Raw genomic sequence first — 27,360 nt, 5'->3', positions numbered from 1 at the left:
ACAACCTTTCGTGTGTTGTACAAAACATGCAACCTGCATGTTAACAAAGTGCTCTCCTGGATTTTGTACACGTAACAACCCCCGTCATCCGTTTGCCCCCTCCCCGCCCCCTCCTCCAGTAACCTCGCTCTGCCTTATGATGAGTTTTTCTTCCCCTTGGATGCCTTGACGATCTGGTCCCACTTGCTGTCCAACTGTACGTCACTCTTGAAGTCCTTCTTGCCTTCCATCAGCAAGGCCGCCTCGCGGCGCAGCTTCTTGCGCTCGGCGCTCTCCTTGTCCTTGCTCGGGTACGGCAGCTTGCCGAGCTGCCGGGCGACGTCCTCGCGGGCCTGCTTCTGCGACGTCGCCTCGCGCGCGTCCCACAGCTTCTTGTTCCACGGCTCGAGGTCGCCGGGCGGGCTGGGCCACACAAAGGCCTTGGTCATCTGCACCGTCATGAACTTCTGGCTCTGCGGGCGGTAGTAGCCGGCCGAGGCGCCCTTGCGCTCGATGGGCGACTGCTTCACCCACGACCGCACCGCCGTCACCTCCACGCCGTACAGGTTCCAGAGGTAGTCGCGCAGGTCGAACTTTGTGAAGGTCAGGGGCACGTTGAAGGTCGCCCAGTTCGCCGGCGCGCGGTCTTTGCGGATGAGGGTGACGACATGGTTCGGCCTAGGAGGGAAGGGAGGTCAGCGTTTTCTTGCGGCCTGGAGATGCGTGCGTGGCAGGGCGCGATGGGCAGAGTTTTTCTTTCTCTCGGATCGGGGTCGAGGCGTAACGTACAGGAAGACTTGCTTCGTTCCCAGCTTGAAGTTGGGTGCTTGGCGGACTACCGCCTTTGTCAATGCTTCCGCCATCTTGTCGTCGGTGGTCTGCTGCGCTGGATCGAGGAGCTGCTGCTGCGACTCGCGAGAAATCCAAAAAGTTCCCCCAAAGGCCCAGACCACCGATTGCAGTTTGCTGATTGGCCCATTCGGGCTCACGTATTTCCGCGCACTACGTTGCGTGAGTGGAGACCGGGGCCGCGTACTTGGTGGGCCCGGGTGCCGAAAGTCAAACCTCCACACGATTCGCCCGGCTCCGGAACAGATACAGCGGCTTTACAGTATAGTGCCCAGGAGACATCCCTTGACTTGCGGTCCGAAGGACTGCGGGATAATTTTTGGTGTTGAACGTCGCTTGAAATTGCGAACAGTTTTAACGAATCTCCGTACAAGAATCAATCGGGCGAGTACATGCACCAGAACAGAAGCTGGATCATGAGTCAGGCGCTCGCCGTCCTGCCTTCTGAGCATTTCGAGTCTAAGCTGGGTCCAACTGGGATACTTCCATTGTCATCAACGTAACTCGGATATGCAGGGAAGGACATGTCGTTGATTGCCGGGAGGACGACAACGATGGGCAAATATTTCAATGTTGATACATCGTACATTCATCTGGAGACAGGGGTATCGGCTGAGACATGGCTTCGTGGAACGCTCGCCTGTCCAATGTTTTCACCAAAAACAAACCAGCAGACCGACCAAATACGGAAACGAGAGCGCTGATCAAGGGATTGCCTTGCCCGTCAAGCTGCAACCCCAGAGTCCAAGACCGGATGGGCTTGGTTATGTAAGGCCTCCCACAAGCCTGAGCAGAGCTAAATCTCCACTGGTTTATGAGGGGGGTTGGAGGCTAGGGCATTTTTGGGTTCGAGGAAAATTTTGATTGTAGCCAAAAGGCCTATGCTGCGTACATAACCGCTTTCGCACGATCCTGAGAACATGTCCAACACGCGTGAGACATGGAACTCGGTTGGCATTGTTCCAGCTTCATGTCATTGGGTGCAGAAAAGGTCTTTAGATAGTTTGGATTGCGACTAATAAACACATCAATGCTAGCAACATGAAGATGCCAATATCCCGTACATATCTGGAAGGCTTTTCCCGTCCTTCTTACAGATATTCATGAAACATGATGGACTTTTACCATCCATCCGTCATGGCTAAATGACGTCTCGCTCAGACGTCCAGGCCGTCAACGACAATGCCCTTGCTCCAGGTCCAGTTCATCTTGCGAGCGACCTCCTCAGCCGACGCATCATCGACAAGAGCGCTGATGAGATACAAAGCTGCATCCACACCAGCGCTGACTCCAGACGCCGTGATGACACGGAGGCCACCGAGGCGCATAGCGGCGCGGCGAGTGATGGACTCGCGGCGGCCGGAGCTCTTGAAGGACATGCTGCCCTTTCTATTTGTTGCTGTTAGCCTTGACTGTAACCATGGCGTGAAGATGAATGCTTGTATCACGTACCGGGCATTGGAAGGTCTGCGGCCAGAGTCGGACTTGCGGCGAACATACGGGTTCTCGTCCTCGTCTCCGAGGTCGAAGCGCAGGTTGTTGACGACGTATCGGGCATCGTCTATCACGTCGGTTCGCTCCGTAAGGTTACGGGTAGCGGCCTCACTGCAAAGGATCTCGAACTTGGTAATGTAGTCCGAGTGGGTAGTAGCCGACAGGCCGGCGAGGACTCCTTGCTTGGCAAGGAAGAGAGCACCCGTGCAGACGGAGAGAAGGGTGCGTTCGTGGGTGGGGTCATTCTGCTGCAGCTCGGAGAAGGCCTGGATGAGGGGGAGGGGTTCGGCATTACTCTTTAGTACGGTCTCGCTGTCGCCGCCGACGATGACGAGAACGTCAAAGTCATTGAGACGCTCGTAGGCGTCTTTGAAGGAGATCTGGGTGCCAATGGTGACGCCGCAATCGGAGACGACCTTAGGCTCTGCAGCCGCGATGGTACACTCGAAGGCCTTGGAACCTGCGCGCGGTTGGGATCACTGGTTAGCACTGCTGCGTGAGGGGGGGTAGTGGCAGATTGGGGTGGGGAAGCGGTTTGATTGAGGAGCTCCTTGCCAGGTAGATCTGGGTACGCACTCGGGTTCTTCTGGTCATGAAGGGCGGTGGTCAGGGCCTCCATTGGGCCTGCCATGTCAAGAAGATCAAAGTTGGGTTGCAGGGCGAACAGAACCTCAATGGGCTCGTCCGCCACTGCAGAGCTCTTGTTTGCCATCTTAACGACTGTTCGTGATGTGGTTCAAGGGGGGAAGATGAAGTAATACAGCGTGTAGATGCTGTTGGAGTAATTGGAGTAATTAAGACCGAGAAGAGAAGCCCTCGAAGGTCGATGCTAGGGATTGGATGTGGGTTGTTTGGAAAGTGTCAAGCTTGTTGGTGGTGATGGAAGAGAAGGAGAAGAAGACAGCTCAGAACTATTTGGACGAAAAGAGGGAGGGGAGGGAAGTAATAAGGGTCGAGTCATCTGGACAAAGGAGGGGTTGGAACGCCGCCCGATCTCTCGGTCTCTGCCTCCTTTACCTGTCTTCCAACTTGTCTACCTCCTCACGCATCACCTTGAGGTGGACGTTCAGGTACCTCACCTCACGGCATATCCCTCCAGCATCCCCCCTTCGGATCTGCGCAGCTGGCCAGCTTCAAAGCACCCTAAGCAGCCCCTCAGCTCAGGTCACTGTCTGTCGGCGACCGATCAGGTGCGTTTCTGGACAAGGCCACAGCCCACAACAGCTTCAAGTGGTCCAATGGCCCCACTATCTCCCGTACGTTTTCTGGGGTCGGGTGCATCAGTGGCCCATGGTGCATGGCGCACTTTCGCGGATTGCGGGGTTAGACGACGAGCGTTCTACCCGTGAGGTCACTGGTGGGTCCCGGTACACACCTGCAGGGCAGACAAACCACCGAGATGCAAGTATCCCGTCGACGCAGCGTAGGACCCGCAAAAGAGGGCTAAGCGAGCCCAATAGAGTGCTGTCCAGCCTACGATGTCTGGCCCGCGTCGGCCGGGCCTGCCGCATGGTGGTCTTCTGCTGTACCCCTCCATAAGTACCCCGGTACCTACCTATTTAGTTTCAAGTGACCCAATTTTGGCCATTCGCCATCTTGTAAACTACCAGAGAGGGTCCTCTGACAAAGCTTGTACCTTGCATCAGCAGATTCCGTTGCCTGACAGTTGCATGATATCGACTTCCACCCACGCCAACAGACGGACCTCGCCTCACTTTCCGTTACAGACCTAAGCACCGCAAGTCTCGATGAATACTCTTCGGTAACAAAATGGCGTTATCAGCGTAAGTAGCCAGATTTCCTAGTATGCGCTGCTGCCTCATGCGGTGCGCGATATTCATTCTGGCGGCTTTTTCCAACCCTACCGCAACCCTCGCGATAAGACATACGGTTGACTGACGCCACGCTGCATAGGTCACTCAAGGACCTGTCTAAGGTACTGGCGTCCTTCTTCGTCTCACCTTCCCTCCCGCTGCCCGACGACGTCGCCGAGGTTATCGATGCCTACCTGAACAAGCACGAAAAATACGATGATTCGAGCGCCGAACGACTGCAGGATGAGCTCCTCAGCACCTGGGAGAAGCAAATCAAGGACGCGCCGGCCAAATATGCCCCTTTTCTACATATCTTCCGCCTTCTGGTACCTGCGATCCGCGCGCCCGCCCGCTTGCTCAAGTGGTGGGAAATGCTTCACAACCCTGTCCTAGAGAATATCACCCGGGAGAAGGATTTGATGGAAGAGTCAAACTTGGCAACATTGGAAGTTTTGATGTTAGGAACACCTGAAGACGACGACTCAAGTGCCGAACCCGGCACCAATCCGTTTGCCAAACGGCTACTGCTGGCATGGTTGGAAAGATACCACAAAATTCAGTCCGAGAGCGACTTGAGTGCGCAATCCAGCGAGCGCACGCTACGTCAGGCTTTGATCACATACGGCAAGAAGAAGCCCAAAGTATGTCTAACCATGTGCTAAGCGTTGTTGCGACTGGTTGTCTGACGATATGAAAGGATTTCCTCTCCACATTGGATACGTGCTTCGTGCGGAGTGAATTCCGAGCGAGAGTCTCCAGACTGCTTTGCGAATTCATTCAAAGTCAGCCACCGCACCTACACCTGATACTGCAGACGCCGCTGTTCAACAACTTGATGCGATGCTTACAGCAAGACACATCAGCAGCCGTCATTTCCGTGACAATCACCGCTTTGATTATGATATTGCCGCATATGCCAAGTTCGTTGGTGCCGCATCTCCCGACTCTGTTCAACATATATGCACGGTTACTATTCTGGGATAGCGAGTGGACTGGAACCATTGAGCCCACATCGGATGAAAGCGAGCAGAAGAGTCTCGCATTGCCGTCAAGGTGGGAGACCTGCCATTCTCCCCCAGAGGCCGACGATATCGAGATTCCCCACTTGGCCAACTACTTCACCATTCTCTACGGCTTATATCCTATCAACTTCATGGACTACATCCGGAAACCACAGCGATATCTTCGACATGCAAATGCAGTCAATCCGGACGAGCTTGAAGTCCAACCAACCGAAATACGGCATAAGTCTGAACGCTACAGGCAGAGCCACCTTCTGCATCCCAACTTCTACACTCTGACGATCGACTCCGAAAAGACCGACTTCGGACGTTGGATGACAAGTGAGCCCGCAGAAGTCGTGGCTGAATGCATGGCGCTACGTTTTTCCCCCGAAACCTTTGCAACTGTCGACCAGGGCCATGGACAGGCCACTGAGGCACACAACTCTCTGCTGAGCGACGAATCAGATCAGGATGGTCTCGGGCCTGCCTTGCTCAGTGGCTCCAGTTCGGAACCTGGGGCAGAGAGCTGGAAAACCACGCAAAATCCAGAACATGACGAGGGAGCGAACAGCCATGCCCATGCTACTAGCCAACGCCAGAGCTCACTGTCTAGTCAACCTTCACATAGGACCTCACTCGAAGCCCCCAAGGCCGATATAGTAGCTGACAGCCCGACCCTACCCCCGCAGCTCATTAGATCGCCCTCTCATACACAGTTGCAGGACATGTTGCACTCGAATAAGGTCATCAAGTCAGAACTCCATCAGTCACTGGCGAACGACAGTGTCCCGTCACTCGCACTGAGCCATCAAGAATCCGCGGCAGAGAAGTCTAATAGCTATGTCCCCCCTCCTCTACCGGCTGTTTCAGCCCCTATGTCTGTTTCCGATGGCCAATCTCAGATCGCGCATTTGCAGCGGCAGATCCTCCTCCTGCACAATGACCTGAATTTTGAGAGGTATCTCAAGCAGCAACACATGGCACATATCGGTGAGTTGCGGCGAAGGCAGGTTAGGGAAGCGGCAAGCGAGGCTGAGACCCAGAATCTCATCCTGACCAACCGAACATTGAGAAAGCGGTTGGAAGATTCAAAGAAGGCGGAAATGCAGATCAGACAGGAGTCGGAGAAGAGCCGTACACTGGCGAAGAAGTGGGAGTCCGACTTATCCGCAAAACTGAGAACGCTGCGTGAGGAATCGAGGAAGACCAAGACGGAAATCCAATCGTTGAAGCAGGAGCTCCAGAGTGCAAGAGAAGAGTGCGAGAAACTGAAGAAGCTGGTATGCGACGCCGAGGTCAAGGAGCTCAATTCAAAGCAGACCATGCAATCCATTGAGATCAACGCCGCCGAGAATGATCGGCTGAAGGCCGATGTGGAGCGCCTGTCGATCTCGGAAAGGAATCTCCAAGCTAATGAGGGAGAGAGGCAGGCGGCGATCACGTCTGCGACGGAAGCAGAAAACCGAGCAAAGATGCTTGGCTTGCAGCTTCAGGCTCGCGAGGAGGAGCTCCAAAAGACCAAGAAGCTTTTCCAGACCCAGATCGGCGTGCTGAACGCGAAGCTCCTCGAAGCGCACACCGGGCTCTACAGTAAACGAACCGCCGAGACCAAGGCGGCTGTCGAGAGTGCCCTTGCAGCGAGCCGGGCGAAGCAGGCCGAGCTGCAGAAGCAGTATACGAGTCTGATGAGGAAGTACACGGTACTTCAGTCGCAGGTCGAGGAGAACCGATTCTCGATTGGATCGTCCAACTCGCATGGACGAGGTGACTTGGTCTTCCGCATGGATGGCGACGGTGAGGGCTCAATGCACTCAACCAGTCCCGCCACGACGCGGGGAAGCCACTCGGGCTTGCACAGGGTCTTGTCCGACAACGATTTCATGACGTACAATGCGACACCGCCCATTATGTCCAAGCCGGCGACGCCGGTGCCGGCGGGCCTGGGGCATCTGGCGCCAGTGCCGTCCAGCCCGCTGGATTTGGACGATGGCGCATCGGCCAGCCCATCATTGGCGACGGCAGAAGCGAAATATCACGGTAGAGGTGAGTCAGCAACAGCACGAATTCGGTTCAGTGATGGCTTTTGGTGGATCAACTAACCAAGAGCCTTGGTTTCTTTTCTTCATTCAGGCGGAGTTCAAAACCGACGAAAAGACGAAAAGGGCAAGAAGTCCGGAATGATTCGGGGCATCCGCGGATACATGTGAAGGAGCAAACAAAATGGACGGTGCATGCTGGATCGGTATCGTGTTTCGAGTACGAGATGCATCGCGAGAAGAAGAGATGCCCAATGCCTGGTGATACGGCGCTTTTCTGCATTCGTCATGTCGCAGCATGCTGTAGAGGACCATAACGTAGAGAGACTGCGTTGACCGATGATTGTATGAGGAATTCAAAGCTACCAACAGGAAACCCGCAACTCTCTCACCCCGTGCTACCTCCCTCGCCCCTTCGCCCAGGCTCGCGCGACCCGCAAGCTCTCCATAGACCCTCATCCGCGCGCGCATCGTCACCAACCAGACAACAAAAAAGCCTGCCCGGCTAGCTCAATCGGTAGAGCGTGAGACTCTTAATCTCAAGGTTGTGGGTTCGACCCGTAAGCGCACGCCCTGTCAGAGTTCGTCTACAAACGAACGTCTGGACATTGTCACTAACTCGATACCAGCCACGTCGGGCTCAATTCCCGTCCGCGATTGAAGCGCCTTCTCTTTGTAATTTTTTAAATAAAAGAAATACAAACAAAACACTCTGACCGATCCCCGCGCCGCCGTTCTTTGATATCCTAATGCAGCGGGAGGGGGATCCTGCGGTGTGGTTTGGACGAGTAGCCGTGGACGGAGAGGGAGATGATATACAGAGAGTGCTGTGTGTGCCCTGCTTCAACATCCAGTCCATTCGTCCAAAACACTAGACCGTCTTGGTAAACTAGACCAAACATGCCGTCTCTGGTGGTGACGAAAAAAAAATACTAGTTTTACCATGCCGAGCGCATAAGAAAAGAAAGAAAAAGGGGGGGGGAGGGGGTTTGTGGGAAAAAACACAAAAGAGCCAATCAACCACAACTCACACGCAACACCAGGGGCTGTCCCATGCCATGATTCCTTCTTGTATTTCTCTAGGTTTTAATTCCTTTTTCTAGATAAAAAAAAACGCCCATCTCGGCGGTTCCCATGTATTCATACATTTTGCCCCTCCTTTTTTCGGCGTCTTCCTCCCCATCTCATAAGTCTATCGCTCTCATTAGAGCACTCATGTTCGGGCCGGTGTGGCCGATGCTACGTGAACGGAAAATGGGGAGGGCGCTCAATCGGCGGCGTTATCCAAAAATAACAAGCGGGGGAGAGGCTCATAAGTCTCACATGACGTGTTTGAAAAGGTACTCCGTCACATTGGACTCATTGAGGCCAGCTCGTGCATCGCCCTGGTCGACAAGATCCAGCAGGGACCGATCCAAGTCTTCTAAGGGTCCTCAGCAGTCGCGGCGGCTGCAGCAGCGGGCACGGACACGTCGGCGTCCATCTCCTCGGGGGTGGGGGCGTCCTCCATATCGATGGCCTCCTCCTCCTCCTCCACCGCCTCCTTCTCTTCGACGGAGGCGCCCGCCGCCTTGGCCTTGGCGGCCTCATCAATCTGCCGCTGCTTCTGCAGGCTGTTGTTGATGAGCGGCGTCGTATCGTTGAAGATGCGCAGCAGCATGGCCGTGCGGTCCTCCTTGGGCAGCATGAGGTTGAGCGAATGGATGCTCTTCCACAACGGCAGCGCCATACGCTCGCTGAAGGCCGGGTCCGAGCCGTCGGGCTCGACGCGGAGCACGCAGCAGCCCATGCCGATGTCACGGACGCGCGCGCCGATCTCGCCCATCTTCTCCCACTCGCCGTCGGCGATGCGCGGGAACATCTCGATCAGGAGGCGGCGCAGCGTCTCCTTGCTTGTGAGGCGGATGACGCGCTGCTCGCCGACGTAGCCCTGCAGGATCGGCATGCCCTCGGACTGGATGCGCCAGCGGCAGATCTCGGCCGAAGGGGCATCCTGCTTCATGAACATCTTGACGCCGCCGTGGATGACCTTAATGCCGCGGCCCTCGTTCTCGACGAGGATGTCACGCGCGAGCGCCGAGGTGTAGTAGATAGCCTTGGCGGGCTCGCCGGCCGCGTTGCGCACCATGAAGCGGTCGTCGGGGAAGCGCGATGAGATGTGGTAGAAGTTTTGGATGTTCTTGATGACCTCGTGCGCCGGGTTGAGGTACTTGAAGGGCTCCTCGACCTGACCGTGGATGTTGCGGTTGGACCTCTTGGGCTTCTCTTGTGACGCCTCCAGCTTGGGCTTCTTGGTCTCTTGGGTCTCACCGTCAGCGGTCTCGTCCTCTCGCGCTCGCTTCACGCCGTTCGTAGCATCCTGTTCGGGCACTTCGGCCTCGGCCGCGGCGGCCTTTTCCTCACTTTTTTCCTCAGGCTTGGCCTCGGCGGCCTCATCGGTGGCAGCGGGAGCTGCCTCGGTCTTCTTCTCTTCGGTCTGTTCCTCAGACTTCGTCTCCGTGTCGTTCTCAGCTGCGGGGGTGGCCGCCGCGGTGGTTCCATTTGACTTGGCCGGGTCGTCGACCTTCTGATCCTCGGGGCGGATCTTGACCTCGGCCTTCTTTTGCAGAACGGTGATGAAGAAGCCACCGGTATCCTGCTGGTGAGCGTAGACTCTCATGCAGCGCTCGAGGGGGAGGTCGGCGCACACGCTGCCTTCCACAGGCGGGAACATGGTGTCGACGATTCTGCCGGGCGCGATGCCGTCAGTGCTGCTCTTGGTGTATTCGTCGACCTCGGCCTGCGAGCTCCAGAGCCTGCCGGACTTGTCCATGATTTGCCACTTGCGCATGCCGGGGGCACGGACAAGACCCTGCAGCTCGCTGCTGCAGTCGACGATCTCGACCTTGTCGGGACCACCAGCGCGGTCGATGGCGGCCGCGACAACAGACTCGTTCTCGACGGGGTTCATGCTGCACGTGGAGTAGACGACGCGGCCACCCACCTTGAGCATGGCGAGGGCGCGCAGGAGGATTCTGACCTGGGTGACGTGGAGGCCCAGCGCGTTGCCAGGCTGCCAGTCCTTCCACAGGTTCATGTTCTTTCTCAGCGTGCCGTCACCCGAGCACGGCACGTCGGCGAGAATCCGGTCGAACTTGAGGTACTGGGGCCTGTTGGGAGTCGCCGGATCGGATGGGAGCTTGATGGATGGATACTGGGTGGCATCGTGGTTCGTGACGAGCAGGTTGGGGGATCCAAGACGCTTGAGCTGGTGAACAAGCATATGGCCGCGCTTGTAATCGGCGTCGTTGGCGATCAGGAGACCGGTGGTGCGTCCAGCATCCGTCGGGTCGGCGTCGAGGTCGACCTGGCGCTCCTCTTCGGTCTCCTCGCCGAGGTCGAGGCCGTCCTCCTTTGCAAACGCGCGCAGAACCTTTCTGACCCTAGCCTCCTCGCCCTGATGGATCATCTCGAGGAGTTGGCCAGCCTTGCTGCCCGGCGCAGCGCACATGTCCAACACGGTCATGCCGGGGCGGACGTCCATCAGCAGAGGGGGGATCATGCTGACAACCTCCTGTCTGCTGATGTTGCCGATGGTCGTCTCGGAAACGAGGAACTTCTGGAAAGCGGCGAAGGGGGGGTATTTGCGAATGACGTTCTTCGGGGTGGTCATCCACCAAGCAAGTTCGTTGGGGTACCAGGAGAGGGGCTTGGGGGGCTCGACGGTGCTTCCGTCAGCGTGTTCGATCTTTTCGATCTCGGGCATGTATCGGCTTTGTAGGAGCTTCTTGACGGCCAAGGCGTGACTGCGGAGAAGTGATCAGTATAGTTGTACGGATAGAAGCACCGGTCGAGTCGATGCAACTCACCCTTTGGAACCGCAGAAGCGGAAGCTGTTGGGGAGGTCTCTGCGCAGGGCATCCCAGAAGGGGCCCTGCTCCTCCTCAGAGAGGCCGATGATGGTGTTGTAGTAGCGCTGGAGCCTCTCGTTCTCCTTCTTGACGGCGGGGTAGGACTGCCACGACTCGCTACGAGGCTGGCGACCGCGATCACCGCCCCCGTTGCCGCCGCCACGGCCCTTACCCTTCTTTCCACCCTGACACAATTGGAGTCAGCGCAAAACAACAGTGTAAACAGCATCGTGGAAAGACTCACTCTGAATTTGCGACCCATTATGCAGGATTGTTTCGACGTGCGTGGGGTTGGTGGATTGCGCACGTGTGTGTGTGTGTGTGTGTGCGCGTTGTCTAGTTTGGAGGAGGCAGGAAGGGATTCGAAGACGAGCCCAGTCTTGTCGGCCGTCGAATCGCGCGGTGTGAAATTTTGCCGTCACCCCAGAAAAATAAAAAATAAAAATAATGACTTGGAGGTTCGGAGTTGGAATGCGCCAGCCTATGGCGAGCCCCTCGATTTGGGGTGGGGCTTGATTGGTCAATCAGATGCCCGTATTGTCCACTATCTTATCACCCCGCATCAAACCCCCTTGCCCCTCAGGGTCCGCCCTGGCCTGCCGCTTTCAAGGAGCTCCATCCGTCACGTCTTACCTAGGTGCGTGTACTTCTCATCATTCGAGACAACATGGAATGCCCTCGAGTAATGTTCTGTAGCTCTGAATTAACGCAAGGCATTTGCCGGATTGAATACTTCATAGCTCTCTCTAGGTTTACAAGGTCCTGGAAATCTTCGGCCTCCGTTCTGTCCGCAACGGGCCACGACAGCGTAGGTCATGGTCACTGAGATGAGCTGGACTCTCCACGCCCGCCTCGCACCATCCGTTGCGTGGGGTATTCCTCTCCCCACTCATGCCTGGAAACCGACTGGGTTCTCATCCTTGGCGTGAACGCTGAGGTCGGCGCCGAGGCATAACGACTTCAAGGATAGCTCGCGGTGCGGGGTTCCGCGGCGACCGGTATCTGGTGACTCTGCCCCCCCGAGTACTACGATTCCCCTTCTTCGCCTATGCAGATGGTGTCCCCGTCTGGCAATACTAATTTAGCTTTCCAACCAATTGGATCGGCATGCCATCAACCTAGGGCCGGTATCCTGTACGCCAGAAACCTAGAAGTCTAAAGGTCGCGGAGCGACATCCGCGGCTTTCGGGCTTGGGATCGGCAAGTGCGCTATGGCCACTCACTACTTTTAGCTGGTTGGCAGCCTTCTTTGGATATCATAGCTTTCTCTCTCTCTCAACCAACTCCAACCAGATTCTCCTGACTATCCATCGCTCAATACAAGCTACGCTCGGCTCAACATATAGGACAAGTGACTCACGTACAGAGATCAAGCCATGGCTCCCTCCACCTCCGTCAACCACCCACCCCAGAAAGATGCCTCGGATGTCAGCCACAGCAACGGCAACGGCAACGGCACTTCCCACGTCTCAAAGCCGGCTACCAAGCATGACGAGGAGACTATTCTGAAGCCGTCGGACTTCCCCATGCCTCAAAAGTTCGACGACCCGTACAAACAGCGGCAGCATCTCAAGGAGCGGCTGGCCCTGGGATTCCGCATCTTCGCCAAGAATGGCTTCGACGCCGGCGTGGCAGGCCACATCACGGTCCGCGTATGTGCCCCTTGCTTCAAAATGGTGTCGCGAAAAGGGAGAAATTCAATGTTGAAAAAACGACGACTGACGTTATCTGCGTAGGACCCCGTGGAGCCGGATACGTTCTGGCTGAACCCTTTTGGCGTTGCGTGGCCGCTCCTCAAAGCCTCTGACCTCATTCGCGTGAACGCCGAGGGCAAGGTCGTCGACGGCGGCCCCGTGAAGCTCCTCAACACGGCCGGTTCGTTCACGCCCCTCCCGCCTTGACAAATGTTTCTCTTGCTCTTGTGTCTCCTCCCCGGCACCGCCTCCCTTTCCCCGCCTGGCAAACTGACACGAAAGCTTACCCTCAGCCTACATGATCCACCACGCAATCCACGAGGCCCGCCCGGACATTATGTGCGTCGCCCACTCCCACTCCCTCTACGGCCAGGCCTTCTCAACCCTCGGCCGCAACCTCGACATCATCAGCCAGGACACCTGCGCCTTCTACAACGACATCGTCCTCTACAACTCCTTTGGCGGCATCGTCCTCGGCAAGGAGGAGGGGCTGCGCATCGCCGCCGCCCTCGGCGACAAGAAGGCCGCCATCCTCCAGAACCACGGCCTCGTCACCTGCGGCAAGTCCGTCGAGAGCTGCGTCTACTGGTTCCTGAGCCTCGAGCGCTGCTGTCACCAGCAGCTCCTCGCCGACGCCGCCGCGGGCGGGCGGGGCCACGAGACGGTCAAGGTCGACCGGGAGGACGCCGAGTTCACGTTCAAGTCGATCGGGACGGAGATCGCGGGCTGGTTCTCGGGAAAGCCGGCTTTTGACATGATGGAGCACGAATCGGGAATTGAGTATAAGATGTAGATTCATGTTACTTTTTTTGGTCCACTCCCCTCACACCGGGATTGGCAATGATGGCTTTAACGATTAATGCATCAAGATGGTGACCAACACCTATCGACGATTGTACGATTTGTTATTTGCGCCCATGCATGTGATTGTCCGAGATGCAATGATGGGAGCAAATAGCCCATGATTTCCTCATCAGTGGGGTGGTATTACACAATGATAGTACACAAACTACGATACATCTATTCGTCAAGCAACCCCACAGTCCAGTAGACAATCCGGTCCACTCCCTGGCCGTTGATGGCGCTCACGGGAATCGCGGCACACTTCTCCGTCCAAGCATTCTCAATCCCGCTTGGATGAGGAGTTGTTCCTTGGTTGATATCATGCAGGTACTGCTCCAGCTCCCTGAAGTTCTCCTGGGTCTCGGGGAGATCGGCCTTGGTGGCGACCACAAACCAGGGCTTGGCCGCGATATGCAAGCCGTCCTCCCGCTTGGGCGCCGGAGGAGCGTCCGCAACCATCATAGTACCCTCCGACGGTACGCGTCCGCTAGCACCGGAGGTGAGGTCCCAATCGACACGGGAGTCGATCTCACGGGCGCGCTCTTCCTCCTCGCGCATCTGAGCGTAAAGACCGACTTCGTTCCACAGCGCCTTGAGGGCCTTAACGGCCGGACCCGCAGAGAGGTCAACGACGAAAGCGAGCACGCCAGCACGTTCAACATGACGCAGGAAAGCGATGCCAAGACCCCGATCCAGGTGAGCACCCTCGATGAGACCCGGAATATCGGCAACCGTAAAGCGAGTTCGTTGCTCGACGAGGACCTCCTCCTCGCCTGAGCCGCCATCGGTGGCCGGGTAGCGCTTGTAACTCTTGATGACAGGCCGCCCCTTGTAGCTGTCCAGGACAACTGTTCCGATATTGGGCTGCAAAGTCGTGAAAGCCCAGTTGCCGACGCGCGTGCGCGAGTTTGTAAGCGCACGAAGAAGCGTACTCTTGCCAGCGTTGGGCAACCCAACAAGACCGACGTCGGCAAGCAACTTAAGCTCCAGCTCAATTTCCATGGTCACAGCACGCTCACCCTTTGTGGCGAAGATGGGTCGTGGGTATTCTCGCGATACAAAGTGAGGATTGCCAAGGCCGCCAATACCGCCGACGGCGAGCAGAATGGGCTGGGGCGAAGGCCGCGACAGATCGAGCTGGATCGGGCCAGGCGGTTGGTGGTAGAGACGCGTACGGGTCGGAGCTCGGGGAAGAGATATCGTCTTCAGGTCAGACTTTGAAAGACCAGGATATAGAAGGAACTTGTTCCGATCGGGATCATCGGGTTCATCAAAACCATCGTCGATGACCTGCTTTGTGGCACTGTTCTCCTCTTCCGCCATCTCTTCATCGACGTCTTTCGGCCCTTCCTCTAGCTCTCGCCTCGCCATTTCCGCCTCGCGTGCCATTTTCATCCGCTTTTCAGCCTTCTTCTGCGCCTTCAGAGTACGCTGCAGCATCGCATCCTCGGCAACTGGGTCTTCTCTGCTCAGCTCGCGCACCACCGTACCGACTGGCACCGTGATGATGACATCGTCGCCCCGCTGGCCACCTTTCGAGCTGCCCTGCCCGGATTTCCCTTTCCCGGCCCGAATAAAACGACGCCTGGCTAGCTTGTGCAAAGAAGTCTCGCCGTGCACTGCTTGTATGTAAATGTTGCCTCCGTGGCCGCCGTCGCCACCATTTGGGGGGCCGTCGGGAAGGTATGCGTCGCGGAAGAAGGAGATGCAGCCATGGCCACCGGGGCCAGCATAGAGAGTTACAGACGCCTTGTCAGCGAAGATGGGCGAAGAATAATCGTCGGGAGCTGGGTTCAATCGGCTGGTCTTTGGTTCACGGGCGACGTGGGTCGAACTATGGCGACGACATGCGACTGCTCGTGTCGCAAGTCGAGGTGCCGCGGTGCTTCTGGAAACGAATAACGACGGGTAAAGGAATGGAAGGAAAATCGTATGCCCGGCGGAGCACCTAGAAGCCATCTTTGTTCCTCGTCCGCGCCGGTTCGAAGTGGTTGTCGTCGTCGAGTAATTGAGACTCCTTCGGATGAATCGAAGCTATGGAAATTTTGGGACTTTCCGCCATGCTATAGCGATAAGATAAGGCCATTGGTTACATAATCGAGCAGGGGCGGGAGCAGCCGCTGTGAGACTGGGATCAATCACCCAAACGCTGTTGTCAAATCGGACCAGTGCCCAAATCACTGGGAAGGAAGTAACCGGAGTGCACCGCTTCCCTCACAAGCTCCCCTCGAACTGCCCGAGGAAGGCGAGAGGAACGAAGATGGGTCTCGCTTGTCTTTTCAGCCTCTTCAACGTCATGTCGTCATGTCGTCATGTCGTGATATGCGGCTCTTTTCGCCGGCTACGGTGCGGCAAGCTCGGGTGACCCAGAGCGCGTTGCTAGAGCTTACCAATGACGGGTTGCCACAGCTTCTATGTGAGTCCAGAATATGATTGATCAATTTATACATGTAGATGCAGCCGGCCCTCATGGAGAGGCCGGCCAAATGGGAACATGCGGTGAGAGAGCCTGGAATCTCGACCAGAGAATACCTCTCTCCGTCGGGTAGTGCAGTATCGCAGACATAGCTTTCAGAGCCTGACGGAAGGCGCCATGGTGGGAGCGATGGCAGACTAAGTAGTCCATCACGGTCCGGGACATGTTCGCTAAGCTGGGCCTGGGGAATCGTTCGCCAGGCGTTCGTTTGTCAATGGGGGCGGGCCCCTCGATGTCGCATCGGCGGGAACCTAGTGAGTGGTTGGTGGCTCCCCAGCTGATCAGTTCCCTACCTACCTACCTTACCCACCTACCTAGTTACTGCTGTCCCGGCCTCACAGCTTGTCTCGTTTGGTCTGGTCTCTCTAGTAGCTTCTGCATCGTATTTTATTTTACTTTGTTCTCCATCGTATCTAAGTAGCCAAGGTAAGTGTCTGGTCTGGCCTGGTCTGGCTGGTCTGGGGCCTTAGGGAAGGAGGGGGAAGAGAAGTCCAGCCACCCCACCCCGCCGGTCGTCTCGGCCTCTGGAATCTCGTGCCCCTCTCCGCTTTCTCTCCTCGTCGGTGTCTCCCGTTGGACCAGCGGGGCCCACCAACGCATCGTGAGCGGTACTTCTCGCTCCTCAGTCTAGTGCCGCTTCTCGGTTTCTCGCCCAACCTCCCAACCCCATCTCCCCCCGCCCCGCTTCACTGCAAACCGCTCCACGGCCGATTCTGACTGCAGCTCTCTCGCATACATACATCCATCCATCCCTCTCTTGCCCGTCCTTGCCCCCCCGGCCCCTGCTTACCTAGCTAGTCCTTGACCGCCTTGAAGCCCAAAAGGCAAAGAAAGCGAGGGGCGGCGACAACGCACACATAATCTGCTCCTCCACTCCTTGACCTGCTTGCTGCTCTCTGCCCTCTGCTCTCCGTCTGCAGACTGACTGGCTGCAGTTTTCAACATTTTCCCCCATCTTCCACCCTCTCTCCTCTCACCCCCTTCTGGCTGACCAAGTGACGCCCAATCTTACTGGTCGCCTGTCAAAAGAACCCATTGGGACTTGGTCGGGCAGACGAACTCGCTATTCTCCTCGCTTGACCCCCCTCCCTTCCCTCCATTGGGCCACTCACCCCCAAGGCTTGCATATTGGAGGACGCTGGCATTCGAGCCACGACACTCGCTGCAGTCAAACCCCCGTCCCCATTCGATCTTCTCCTTCACCTACCTGCGTCCTCGTGGATCAGACTATCTTCTCCCCACGCCTCCTCCCGCATCGTCTGCTTCTGCTCTCCGCTGAATGAGAGTCCGTCGTTGGACTACCGCCGTCTCCGTTGCTGTCAACTCGGCCTTCTCCATCGTACGCCTTCGAAGCGTTTCTCACTGCCTGCCTGCGTTGTTGTTTCATGCTTCGATGCTGCAGGATACATAGCACTGGCCGACGGCAGCAACTCGCTTTATTCGTCCTAGTTTTGTTTATTGCCAACTCTCGTCCATACTGCCGACGCACTTCCGCACCGTAACCAGTTCCCCTCTTAATAATAACTTAAGTCAGGTCAGTCCATCGCCGGTTTCCTCTCTTCTTCCACCCCCTCCATCTCACTCCACGAGCCTCTTTCCCCCAACCCACCAGCGTCCCTCCATGAGACCCCGTTCCTGGGTCTCGAGAGGAATAATGTCATTTGTACTAGTAGTAGATGATCCATCTTGACCTCATTGTACAATATACTTCCACATCGAGCCTCTTCCCCTCACCCACAAAAGACAGGTTGTCAGTGTCCCGTCCGGGAAACAATCTGCTAAGATGTATACCAGAGACTATAGGCCGCGCACGCCGCGCACTCCGCGAACGCGCAAGACCACAGTTAGAATGGACCCTGACTGCGCCATATGCCATGCTCCTGCCTCTGTGGCATGCGACTGCGAGGCCAAAGGGCTGGACGTCGCCATTAAGCAGGCTGAGCAGCGTATGATGCAGTCGATATACAACGATATTCGGTAAGCCAGATACTAATTGTTCTGACTGCCATTTGTGCTGACTGCCTGACCAGGAGCTGGGTCCGCGCTCACGCCCAAGACTACATCTTGGAGTATTTCCGCCTTCTCACAGAGCGCCGGAAGGTAGCCCACGCCGCCAATATCGATCGTATCAACGCCACCGCGTACCACTACTACCATGCTGCCCCCCACCCCAGCGAACTCGCCCAGGCACAAGCGGACCTAAAACGTGGTATTGATGAGGACTGGCAGTCCAGCGTCCAACGATACCCCGAGGTCTTGGAATATTTCTTCAGTCTAGTGGATCTTACGGTGCCTCCCGACGATGACCCCATTGTCAAGGACCCTCCCCTGAGCGCCCTTAGTGGCTCAAGAAAACAAACTGGAAGAAGGCTCGCAGGCGGCGTACCACAGCCACCGGCTAGACCACCAGCCATTACTGCTTCTATTGGACACGAAAGAGATCCATTTGCAAGGAGAACGCCGCCCACCATGGAGCCGCCTGGCAGGTTGGACAGGAGAACTCCGGGCTTGGGAGGCAGAGACAGGAGATCCATGCCGCCCATGGGACACCCAGGTCCACCCCCGGGTCCTTATGGACGACCACCACCTCAGGCACCTCCAGGATACTATCCATGGGGCGCTTGAAGGCGCCCCGTGTCGCCAATAAACGTTCCACAAGGTGGATCCCTCCCGAAGCTCGAAGACTCCTTGATACCGAAAAATACGGCGCATCAGTGTGTTGATGTCATGTTTTTATGAGGCCCACGAACTGGATGAGCAATTTGCCCGGCGTATTGACACGATATTCATCAGACGCCCTTGCATTGCAGAGCGGAGAGGCGTCTTGGGATAACCCCCATCTTTGTTCGTTTTTCCCTGCCTTTTTTTTCGCTTTGATATGTTAGAGACACCATGAATTTGCGCTTCTTCTCTGCCTGTTTTGTACGTCCGATATCTCTTCTATGTTTCTGGCAGTCGGCACTGGAGTATGGTTCACGGAAAGAGGGCATCATGGTTAGCATTTACGACGGCGCAGGCCGGACACTGTTTTTCTTCTTCGTACCTGCCATCCCGCCAGCAAATAATCCTGGAAGAGACGGGCTGCTAGGCAACAATCCACACAAGATGTAAACGTCTTCGAAATGCTCCGATGTTGATGTGATGATACGCAACGCGACATGACTTGCGAGCCGAGTGCACACTCAGGTTGACGCGCAACATAGGCGAGACGTTGACAGAGAAGACAACACGACAAGTCGTTCCTATGCAGTGGCTCCAGACGGATCGGCGCGTCATACCGCGCAGCCGACGGGCGACCGGGGCGTGCTCAACAAAGACGGAACTCCCTGCACAAGCACACCTGCCCGACCACGGCGGCCCAAGACGACGGGGGGGGAAGAGGCCAATGGCTGCGGCGGTTGGGCTCCGTGATTCGCAGAAATGCGTGGGCTTGCCGCATGGGACCGGGCCCGCAGTAGGTAACTCTACATCGGCGGACGCCAGCGCAAGGTCTGGCCAGCGCTAGGGCAATGGCCGCGTCGATACCGTTTTCCCGGCCAGAACCGGTAACGATGGCCGCCTTGTTAGCTAGAGAGAGTCTGTCGGTCGACATTTTGGATGATGTGGCGATGAATGGGGAAGCAAGCATGTATGAGATCGGTTGTTGGTTTTCGACAGCCAGATTGACTCGGACAGGCGACGAATCCTCATGTTTATAACATTCACGATCACGCGAACAATCCCAGTTAGATCCACCTCCTGCCTCATTCTTCACTAATCTGACTGACAAATCAAGGCCTAACGTAAGATACGACATCTCCTCCATCGAATAAATGGTTCATACAATATCACCAACCCATAACTAACAAGTACACCATCGAGCCCAGACAGACATATCAACACCTGGACCCTCAGCCGGATTGGGGCATCGGTTCCCCCCCCCCCCTGCACCCTTCTTTGTAACACCGGCAGATCAGCACTTTGGCTCTAAGCCAGATCGGGGCATTGGTCCCCCTGCAATTGACCTCAAGCTTATGTAAAGTATGGGCTGATTCGAGCAACACGAAGTGTTGATGCACTCGCTATGTTCCAGTGAATATAGGAATGGAATCTCTAAACGGTTTTTACCTTGACACAAGCGTGATTTAGTATGTTAGTAACAGACCAGATGACTGACATGCATGGGCTTAAAGCCTGCCGTATTGTCAGCTACCTAGGCAAGGATAAGCTGGATACCCGCAATATTCGTCACCTATCTAGAAAGGTGCAAAAAGGCTGGGATAACCAGGCATCTAGAATGTCCCTTATAAAGCAGCAAGTCCACCATCTGCAGAGCCATCTAGACAACCGGCGGCAACTCAAGAGGAACAAGGTCCCTATATCGCCCAACAGCACATTCGCAACGATATCACATATCCAGCGGGCGCAAAAGTTACCCATCGACGATAGGGATAGTTCAGACTGATCCAGAGCATCCAAATTATCCAGTGAAGCCGAAAGATGCATATGGGTGGGCGGCAAGCCTGAAGAAATAGATGGTGATGGTGGTGGTGGTGATGATGGTGGAACAGTGGGGGGGTGGTGTACGAGTAGGGTGGTTACATTTACACATCTGTCAGTGAACCTCGCGGCGGGGCCACCAAGGGGCCACAGCTGGTAGACGAAGTTCCCGTCTACCCCTTTTCCATCCGGCCATCCTCCTCCATCTCCCATTGATGGCCGAAACTCCTCAAGCGAGAGAAGTCTGGAAGCACAGGAGAATGATCGAAACGGGGAAACGGGAGGGCCGTTTCTGAGGCTTCGACACTAGGACAACTACCCATTACTTGAGGCTTTTTTGCACTACTCTGCTTTAACGTCTCTTTAGGGCTGTCCACGTGGCTTAACATGGCCATGCTATTCGAAGTTACATTGGGCTTGCTATCTAGGAAGAGTGCGATTGCATCTCTGTTCAATCATCAAATGGAGGAGCCGGGGTGAGCAAAAGCCACCCTGATCAAGTCAAGGAGAGCGGGTGGTATCTGCTCCACAACGACGACAACAATCAGACATCTTCCTCCTTCCTCGCTGCCACTACACTCCTGTTCTCTTCTCTACGTCTCAAATTCGACTCAAGAACGCCAGCAGTCTCGGCCAGAGTAACATCCCACTTGCCTTGGTGCAAGTGCTGGAGCTCCCGGGCAGAGGGAGAGTTTTTCACAAAAGAATCGAGCGCCTTGGCGGGAAACACCTTGTGTAGCAGAGCATATACCAGACCACTTGACAGAAGGCCGCACATGTAGGACATGTAGTACAGCTCGGTGGCCCCTTCGCTCACAGCTACTGACGCGTCGACAGCAGCAACAAATCCAGGCATGCAAGGAACAACACCTACGAGCCACTACAATATGTCAGTCAATGAAGAAGCAAATATACTGTCGGAAGAACGGCCTCCACTTACTGCCACAGGCGCCCGCCAGTTGCATCCGTAAGAGAACCAGTAGATGCTCTCTGAGCCGTCTCGGTACAGGTCATCGACGTTGATCTTCCTCTTATTGACGATCAAGTAACTCGAAATCATCAGGCCTGTCATCGGGGCAAGGAATACGCTGTAGCTCGAAAGCGCCGTCAGAAAAGTCGTTGCGGTATTGACGAGTCGCCATGGGTTGACCACGATGCTGAAGATTGCCGTGATGCATGCACCGCGGCGGATGTTGAGATACTTCGGAAAAGTGGCAGCCAGGTCGAAGCCGCCGGCAAGAGCGTTACCAGGGACGTTGACGCCGATTTGAGAGATTACAAGACACAGACCTGCGAAGAAGCACGCCGCACGTGTCCTTGCGGATTCATCGCGGGCAAGCAGCTGGGCGAAAAGCGACGGCGGGTTCCAAATCGCCTCGCCGCCAAAGCGGTGCTGCGTAGCTGCCGTGACAAGGATGCCGATGAGCGAGCTGAGGATTCCATAAAACGGGAATGAGACAGCTTGGCCCCATATCGCGTGCTTAGGCTGCGTGGCGAAACGGGAATAATCGTTCTGGTTGAGAATACCTGCCGCGATAGACCCGATCGTCGATACAATCCCGTAAACCATCAGCCAAGCCACACTATGCGATCTATTGGTGCCGGAGAGACTCGACCCGGAGGTTATTGTATCGCCGAAACCAGACGGCCCCATGGTTGCAAGAGACCATATGAGGAGCACGAGGAAGAAGGCGAGGGTGATGGAGCAGGCAAAGCGGAAGAAGTTTTCGAGGCGATGAGGCCGGATCCAGAGGACGGGGAGAGAGATGACGGAGAATATAATGTAAGACACGAATTGCGCCGTCGTCATACCGGTGTCTGCAGGCATCGTGTTCGGAACTTGGGATTCGAGTCTAGGGTCCCAGGAAAGGAGGATGACGTAAACACATTCTCCTCCAACCCAGGCCGTGAAGCCGTACCTAAACAAGAGGTTAAAAATTGACCAAAAACAGATTCCCAAGGACCATCCAAGTGCCAACCAGACTGTTCCAAGGTAGAGTTGTCAGACCCAGAAGCCCAATTCGCGAGGGTGTTGCTAAACACTCACCAAGTGACAGGAAGATGCGGTTCCAGACGACGAATTGGGACCCCCACATGCCCCAGACTACTCGACTAACGACAGGGAATCCAACTAAGGATGTTTTAGTGGCAGAACCATGGAGCAGGAAGGCTTTCGGCATGGGCCGTACGATGATAATGACTTCCTGGGAGCGAGTTGATTATGACAACCACCGTAGCGATGAGGTTTCCGATAGCGATGCCTGTGTCGCATGTTAGGTGATAGACTGCAGTGACGACGTCCTGTCAAGCCTTACATATGAAAGCCTGCCACCAAGTAAGGCCGAGGGGAATGAGGGCGCTGCCGGTCAGGTATGTCGTGATGTTGCAATTCACCAGTAGCCCTAGAGCCTGGTCAGCATGGTGTGGCTCCCACCCGGTCTTTCACCGCCCTGACAGAAGTTATGAAACATCAAGAAGCCCCAGGTGCGCCTCTGGGACTCAATCGGCCGAATGTCGTCGTTCTGTCATGACAGCGATGGTATTAGCCAACGCATCGGCATGGCGGAGCAGCTGAGGGTCGGCTCGACATACGATCCATCGGGAAACGAACGGGAGTTCCACGCGCCGCACGAGCGCCTGAAGACCCATGGTAAAATTCACCAGTACAGAGACGGCGGATAGTGTTGTTGTGTGAAGGTAGCGATGACCGACAGGAGAGCGCATTTATCCGCTCGTCGAAGAAATGCGGTCGAGGCAGAGTCATTCAAGTCCGGAGTCCGTTCTCGTAGGCGCTTCAAGTGAGTAGACCGACCACCTATCATTTCCACGACACTGCTATCTCAACAACAAGCCGGGTACAGTCTGTTACGTTACACAGCAGCGTGGGGTAGCCCTCGTCCAGCTGGAGGTCGGCCGACCAAGGCGGGTCTGATTCGCTTACTTGAAGACCCCTGGTAGATATGATTTACGAAATCAATACTGAAGACATCAACTTGGACTGGCGGACGATCAAGTCACGCCACTCACGTGGGACCTCGTTGTTTACCGATCTCGTCGTCCTTACTATCTTGAAGAACGGATCTTCTGGTTTACTAACTTCTTATCGGAAGTTGAAGACGAGCCATAGGCCAAGATTAACCACCTCGACCTGTCGAGGAGAACGTGCTTGCGCCCAGCCATTGGCCGAAGGAAAGCGCCCATCGAGAGGAATTTTTTGAGCATCATTCCATTTGTTCATCGTTGCTCTTTCAATTCTTGTCGGGCATCATGGCACTATACCGGATCGGCGTCGACGTGGGCGGCACCAACACCGACGCGGCCATCTTGGACATCACAGCCGCGGACGCCCCTGGACGTGGCGTCCTCGCCTCTCACAAAGCTTCAACGACCCCTGACATCACCAGCGGCATTGAGGCAGCCATCCGTGCCGTCCTTGCGAGCTCCGCGGTCGAACAGAGAAGGGTCCTCAGCGTCACCATAGGCACAACTCACTTCATCAACGCGTTGGTGGAGGCCGATACGCGGAGACTCAGCCGCGTCGCTGTGGTTCGTCTTTGCGGCCCCTTCACAAGGCAGATCCCTCCGTTCTCGGATTTTCCCTCTGGGCTGCATAGGATCCTTGATGGGGGCGTCTATTATCTCGACGGGGGCTTGGAAATCGACGGTCGGGAGATTGCACCCCTCAACCATGCGCAAATCAGGCAAGCAGCGCGGGGCATCGTGGCCTCTGGTGTGCAATCTGTCGCTCTTGTCGGAGTCTTCGCGCCGCTGGACCACGCTGGGGTTCACGAAGAAACATGCAAGAAGATTATCCTGGAAGAAGCGCCCGAGCTCGACGTCGTTTGTTCCCACGACATCGGCCCTCCGGGCCTCTTGGAGCGTGAAAACGCCACCGTCCTCAACGCGGCGATCCTCAAGACGGCACGAAAGGCCACGCGAGGCTTCAAAACGGCGACGGCACGTCTCGGACTATTCTGCCCTCTCTATCTCTCCCAGAACGACGGCACTCTCATCGACGCCGACACGGCTGCCGAGTACCCGATCAAGACCTTCGCTAGCGGCCCAACAAACAGCATGACCGGTGCCGCATTCCTCGCTGGCCTGGGTCAAGTGAAGGCCATGAAAGCGGACCCGGCAGAGCCCTCGACTGACACGGCGGAACCGCAAGTGCTTGTCATGGATATCGGTGGCACGACAACTGACGTCTGTGCTTTGCTACCGTCAGGTTTTCCTCGCCAGGCTCCTGGCTTCGTTGAGGTCGGCGGCGTGAGGACGGCATTTTCCATGCCTGAGGTCGTGTCCATTGGCCTTGGTGGCGGTAGCAAGGTGGAAGCGGCTTCGGAGTTTGGCGAAGTCACGGTCGGGCCCGCGTCGGTTGGGCACTTTCTGACTGAACAGGCGCGGGTCTTTGGTGGCCCCACGCTGACAGCGACCGATATCGCCGTCGCCTCTGGCAAAGCCCAGCTAGGAGACCCGAGCCTCATCAAGGATGTACCTAGCTCAACGGTCGGAATCGCTCGTCGGAAGATCAAGCAGATGCTCGAGGGTGTTGTAGAGCAGATGAAGGTCTCCGCTGCCCCGGTCCACGTGCTTCTTGTGGGCGGCGGCGCCCTCCTCTTCACAGAGGACTTGGACGGCGTTGAGAAGTGTACGCAGCCAATCCACCATGGAGCTGCGAATGCTGTTGGCGCGGCGATTGGCAGAATCTCTGGCGAGGTTGATGTGATGGAGATTCTGGAGGGCCGTGACGAAAAAGCAGTGGTCGCAGCTACTTGCCAGAAGGCAGTTGACCTGGCTATCCAGAAGGGCGCAGCGGCCGAGGACGTCCGTGTTGTGGAGGTGAACAAGATGCCGCTTCAATACGTTGACAACGGAGCCATGAGGATACAGATCAGGGCGGTCGGTAAACTCAGCGTACCTGAAAACCCCGAATTTTCGCCAGAAAGCACCCTTGTTGTGGAAGAGGATGAGCAACAGGATGAGGCACCCAAGGAGAGCGTACCGAACGCCCTTGAGCCAACCGCAAAGCCTTCACTCCACGTCGACCTCGGGAGCTACCGTCCGGAAGTCAGGGGCGGTGTATGGTTCGTCTCTGGGGTTGATCTCGAGCTCATTTCGACTGGGTGTGGTGTGCTCGGCACCGGTGGCGGAGGTCCCACCCACCACGAGTTTCTTAAGAGTCTCCACGCTCTACGGACGAGCGAGTCTGGCAAGATGAGAATCATTTCCCCGAAGGCATTGAAGGATACGGATACTGTGTGTTTCGGTTCGTGGTACGGCACGCCGAGCGTCATCAATGAGAGAATTGCGGGAGGCAGCGAGATCCCCGACGGCATCGACGCTGTAACCAAGATTCTGGGGAACACACCTATCGACGGGGTATTCATCGACGAGATGTAAGTGGAGCCGTGTCGTAACTTCTTGAGAACGAGCTGACAGTGAACAGCGGTGGTGGAAATGGTCTGAGCGCGTTCCCAACGGGAGTCCATTACGATATTCCAGTCGTGGACGGGGATGCCATGGGCAGAGCGTATCCGACTATGTACCAAGGTAAGCAATGTCGAAATGTGCACCCGAGCTCGACGAGGTTTGAATATTGACTCGAACCTGAACCAGCCACGCTGAGTGTATATGGTCACCCTCTGACTCCTTGCGCTCTGTCAGATGCCAGGGGCAACGTTTCCGTTGTCATGGTAGAGGTGTTCTCTTCTCAAGATCTCCTCTGCATTGTACTGATATGAGTGCCTCAGAACTCCGACACTCCTGTTCGTCTGGAGCGCTTCTTGCGCACAGCAGCCATCGAACTGGGCCTGGGATGTGCCGTCTGCGCCAGGCCACTGTCTGGTTCAGCTATCAAGTCCCACGGCGTGCCCAACACGCTATCTCAAGCTTGGCACCTCGGACGCGCTGTCCACATGGCAAGGAGGAAGAAGTCGAGTTATGTCGATGCCATTGTGAGTATTGCGCCTTGGACACGACCTTGTTCCAAATGCGGGCCTACCCCTATCCATACCTTTATTTGAATTGCCTCCCTTCACCTCATCGAGGAATGATTGATACAATAGGGACACCTTCTAACACTTTCCAAGTTCGACGTCTGTGCTGGCAAGCTCCTTTTCACTGGCAAAATCATTGATGTGAGGCGATACGTGGGTGGCGGTTACACAATGGGCGGTGTCCTCATCGCCCCCCTCGCCAACGAAGACCGAGACTCAAAGGCCCAAAATGCCACTATATCCGACAAGCACATGCTCGTCCCCTTCCAAAACGAGTATCTTTATGCCTCACTCACCGATGCGGAAGGCTCAGAGAGCAGTGGAGAGGTTATTTGCACGGTTCCGGATCTCATCTCAATTCTTGGGCAGGATGGGGAAGCCATCGGCTCCCAGGATCTTCGTTACGGTCTGCGTGTTGATGTTATCGCCCTGCCAGCCCACCCTCTCTGGTGTACGGAGGAGGGAATGCTGGTTGGGGGGCCGAGGGCGTTTGGTTTGGATATGCCCTTTGTCGGAGTTGGAGAGTACACAGAGCCAAGGAGTGTAATCGATGAGTTCGGCGTGTAAGCTTCAAAGCATCAAACTGGAGGAAAGAACCCGGTACGAGGGCAGCATGCATGCATCTAATGGGTAGAAATTACATTCACAAACATAGAAACACGAAGCAAGTCATGTCATACAGTGGACGTCTCCCTTGCGCAGAACCTGTCGAGAGATGCTTCGTGTTATGCAGTGCATCTCAAAGAGGCATCCATGGAGCTATAGTAAGACTGCGCGACTCACATTCTCCCTTCTGTTCGCAACGG

General features: G+C 56.0%; 10 protein-coding genes and 1 pseudogene across 11 annotated transcripts; 5 read left to right on the top strand and 6 right to left on the bottom strand.

Annotated features, from left to right (window-relative positions):
• Window positions 1–6: 6 nt before the first annotated feature.
• On the bottom strand, window positions 7–919 carry LY79DRAFT_541519 (ribosomal protein L23). The gene is made up of 2 exons (XM_060556938.1): window positions 769–919; window positions 7–657 (listed from the first exon to the last, which is right to left on the bottom strand). The coding sequence occupies exons 1-2, from the start codon at window positions 840–842 to the stop codon at window positions 135–137; spliced, it is 597 nt and encodes a 198-aa protein (XP_060418181.1). The 5' UTR covers window positions 843–919; the 3' UTR covers window positions 7–134.
• A 1,066-nt stretch (window positions 920–1,985) lies between these two features.
• LY79DRAFT_507819 (class I glutamine amidotransferase-like protein) lies at window positions 1,986–3,034 on the bottom strand (the record flags this gene model as incomplete). The annotated part of the gene is made up of 3 exons (XM_060553865.1): window positions 1,986–2,217; window positions 2,281–2,782; window positions 2,899–3,034. The coding sequence occupies 3 exons, from the start codon at window positions 3,032–3,034 to the stop codon at window positions 1,986–1,988; spliced, it is 870 nt and encodes a 289-aa protein (XP_060418180.1).
• An 879-nt stretch (window positions 3,035–3,913) lies between these two features.
• LY79DRAFT_541515 (tuberous sclerosis 1) lies at window positions 3,914–7,736 on the top strand. Its single transcript, XM_060556937.1, has 4 exons — window positions 3,914–4,106; window positions 4,237–4,777; window positions 4,834–7,183; window positions 7,271–7,736. Exons 1-4 carry the CDS (start codon window positions 4,093–4,095, stop codon window positions 7,345–7,347), a joined length of 2,982 nt encoding a protein of 993 aa, XP_060418179.1. The 5' UTR covers window positions 3,914–4,092; the 3' UTR covers window positions 7,348–7,736.
• On the top strand, window positions 7,676–7,745 carry LY79DRAFT_t47 (annotated as a pseudogene). The gene has a single exon. The product of its transcript is annotated as a tRNA-OTHER (tRNA).
• Window positions 7,746–8,599: 854 nt separating this feature from the next.
• Window positions 8,600–11,328, bottom strand: LY79DRAFT_507800 (NOL1/NOP2/sun family protein; the record flags this gene model as incomplete). Its single annotated transcript, XM_060553863.1, has 3 exons — window positions 8,600–10,961; window positions 11,025–11,251; window positions 11,311–11,328. The coding sequence occupies 3 exons, from the start codon at window positions 11,326–11,328 to the stop codon at window positions 8,600–8,602; spliced, it is 2,607 nt and encodes an 868-aa protein (XP_060418178.1).
• Window positions 11,329–12,102: 774 nt separating this feature from the next.
• LY79DRAFT_383702 (class II aldolase and Adducin domain-containing protein) lies at window positions 12,103–13,667 on the top strand. The gene is made up of 3 exons (XM_060552880.1): window positions 12,103–12,718; window positions 12,803–12,941; window positions 13,054–13,667. The coding sequence occupies exons 1-3, from the start codon at window positions 12,443–12,445 to the stop codon at window positions 13,551–13,553; spliced, it is 915 nt and encodes a 304-aa protein (XP_060418177.1). The 5' UTR covers window positions 12,103–12,442; the 3' UTR covers window positions 13,554–13,667.
• A 113-nt stretch (window positions 13,668–13,780) lies between these two features.
• LY79DRAFT_576681 (obg family GTPase CgtA) lies at window positions 13,781–15,562 on the bottom strand (the record flags this gene model as incomplete). The annotated part of the gene is made up of 1 exon (XM_060559816.1): window positions 13,781–15,562. The coding sequence occupies one exon, from the start codon at window positions 15,560–15,562 to the stop codon at window positions 13,781–13,783; it is 1,782 nt and encodes a 593-aa protein (XP_060418176.1).
• Window positions 15,563–17,862: 2,300 nt separating this feature from the next.
• LY79DRAFT_576680 (uncharacterized protein) lies at window positions 17,863–18,704 on the top strand (the record flags this gene model as incomplete). Its single annotated transcript, XM_060559815.1, has 2 exons — window positions 17,863–18,056; window positions 18,110–18,704. 2 exons carry the CDS (start codon window positions 17,863–17,865, stop codon window positions 18,702–18,704), a joined length of 789 nt encoding a protein of 262 aa, XP_060418175.1.
• A 502-nt stretch (window positions 18,705–19,206) lies between these two features.
• LY79DRAFT_541507 (uncharacterized protein) lies at window positions 19,207–20,004 on the bottom strand. The gene has a single exon (XM_060556936.1). The coding sequence runs from the start codon at window positions 19,882–19,884 to the stop codon at window positions 19,387–19,389; it is 498 nt and encodes a 165-aa protein (XP_060418174.1). The 5' UTR covers window positions 19,885–20,004; the 3' UTR covers window positions 19,207–19,386.
• Window positions 20,005–21,102: 1,098 nt separating this feature from the next.
• Window positions 21,103–23,207, bottom strand: LY79DRAFT_507828 (NCS1 nucleoside transporter family protein; the record flags this gene model as incomplete). Its single annotated transcript, XM_060553867.1, has 7 exons — window positions 21,103–21,438; window positions 21,499–22,477; window positions 22,602–22,689; window positions 22,748–22,819; window positions 22,874–22,960; window positions 23,014–23,080; window positions 23,151–23,207. 7 exons carry the CDS (start codon window positions 23,205–23,207, stop codon window positions 21,103–21,105), a joined length of 1,686 nt encoding a protein of 561 aa, XP_060418173.1.
• Window positions 23,208–23,376: 169 nt separating this feature from the next.
• Window positions 23,377–27,249, top strand: LY79DRAFT_625149 (uncharacterized protein). Its single transcript, XM_060562094.1, has 5 exons — window positions 23,377–25,954; window positions 26,005–26,108; window positions 26,175–26,251; window positions 26,309–26,512; window positions 26,648–27,249. The coding sequence occupies exons 1-5, from the start codon at window positions 23,826–23,828 to the stop codon at window positions 27,119–27,121; spliced, it is 2,988 nt and encodes a 995-aa protein (XP_060418172.1). The 5' UTR covers window positions 23,377–23,825; the 3' UTR covers window positions 27,122–27,249.
• Window positions 27,250–27,360: the final 111 nt, after the last annotated feature.

This window comes from Colletotrichum navitas, assembly GCF_030913465.1.
Source record: "Colletotrichum navitas strain CBS 125086 chromosome Unknown LY79scaffold_8, whole genome shotgun sequence".
Taxonomy (NCBI): domain Eukaryota; kingdom Fungi; phylum Ascomycota; class Sordariomycetes; order Glomerellales; family Glomerellaceae; genus Colletotrichum; species Colletotrichum navitas.
This window is presented reverse-complemented; position numbering and strand designations above follow the sequence as displayed.

What these genes read in the sequence shown, in the direction of transcription:
- LY79DRAFT_541519 (XM_060556938.1), bottom strand. Translation starts at nt 842, where the DNA reads ATGGCGGAAGCATTGACAAAGGCGGTAGTCCGCCAAGCACCCAACTTC. An exon ending in GGAACGAAGCAAGTCTTCCT is followed by an intron (nt 658 to 768) that starts GTACGTTACGCC and finishes CTTCCCTCCTAG; the next exon opens with GCCGAACCATGTCGTCACCC.
- LY79DRAFT_541515 (XM_060556937.1), top strand. An exon ending in ACGGCAAGAAGAAGCCCAAA is followed by an intron (nt 4,778 to 4,833) that starts GTATGTCTAACC and finishes ACGATATGAAAG; the next exon opens with GATTTCCTCTCCACATTGGA. An exon ending in AGCGAAATATCACGGTAGAG is followed by an intron (nt 7,184 to 7,270) that starts GTGAGTCAGCAA and finishes TTCTTCATTCAG; the next exon opens with GCGGAGTTCAAAACCGACGA.
- LY79DRAFT_383702 (XM_060552880.1), top strand. Translation starts at nt 12,443, where the DNA reads ATGGCTCCCTCCACCTCCGTCAACCACCCACCCCAGAAAGATGCCTCG. An exon ending in CAGGCCACATCACGGTCCGC is followed by an intron (nt 12,719 to 12,802) that starts GTATGTGCCCCT and finishes TTATCTGCGTAG; the next exon opens with GACCCCGTGGAGCCGGATAC. An exon ending in GAAGCTCCTCAACACGGCCG is followed by an intron (nt 12,942 to 13,053) that starts GTTCGTTCACGC and finishes GCTTACCCTCAG; the next exon opens with CCTACATGATCCACCACGCA.
- LY79DRAFT_541507 (XM_060556936.1), bottom strand. Translation starts at nt 19,884, where the DNA reads ATGGAGGAGATGTCGTATCTTACGTTAGGCCTTGATTTGTCAGTCAGA.
- LY79DRAFT_625149 (XM_060562094.1), top strand. Translation starts at nt 23,826, where the DNA reads ATGGCACTATACCGGATCGGCGTCGACGTGGGCGGCACCAACACCGAC. An exon ending in GGGGTATTCATCGACGAGAT is followed by an intron (nt 25,955 to 26,004) that starts GTAAGTGGAGCC and finishes GACAGTGAACAG; the next exon opens with CGGTGGTGGAAATGGTCTGA. An exon ending in GTATCCGACTATGTACCAAG is followed by an intron (nt 26,109 to 26,174) that starts GTAAGCAATGTC and finishes AACCTGAACCAG; the next exon opens with CCACGCTGAGTGTATATGGT.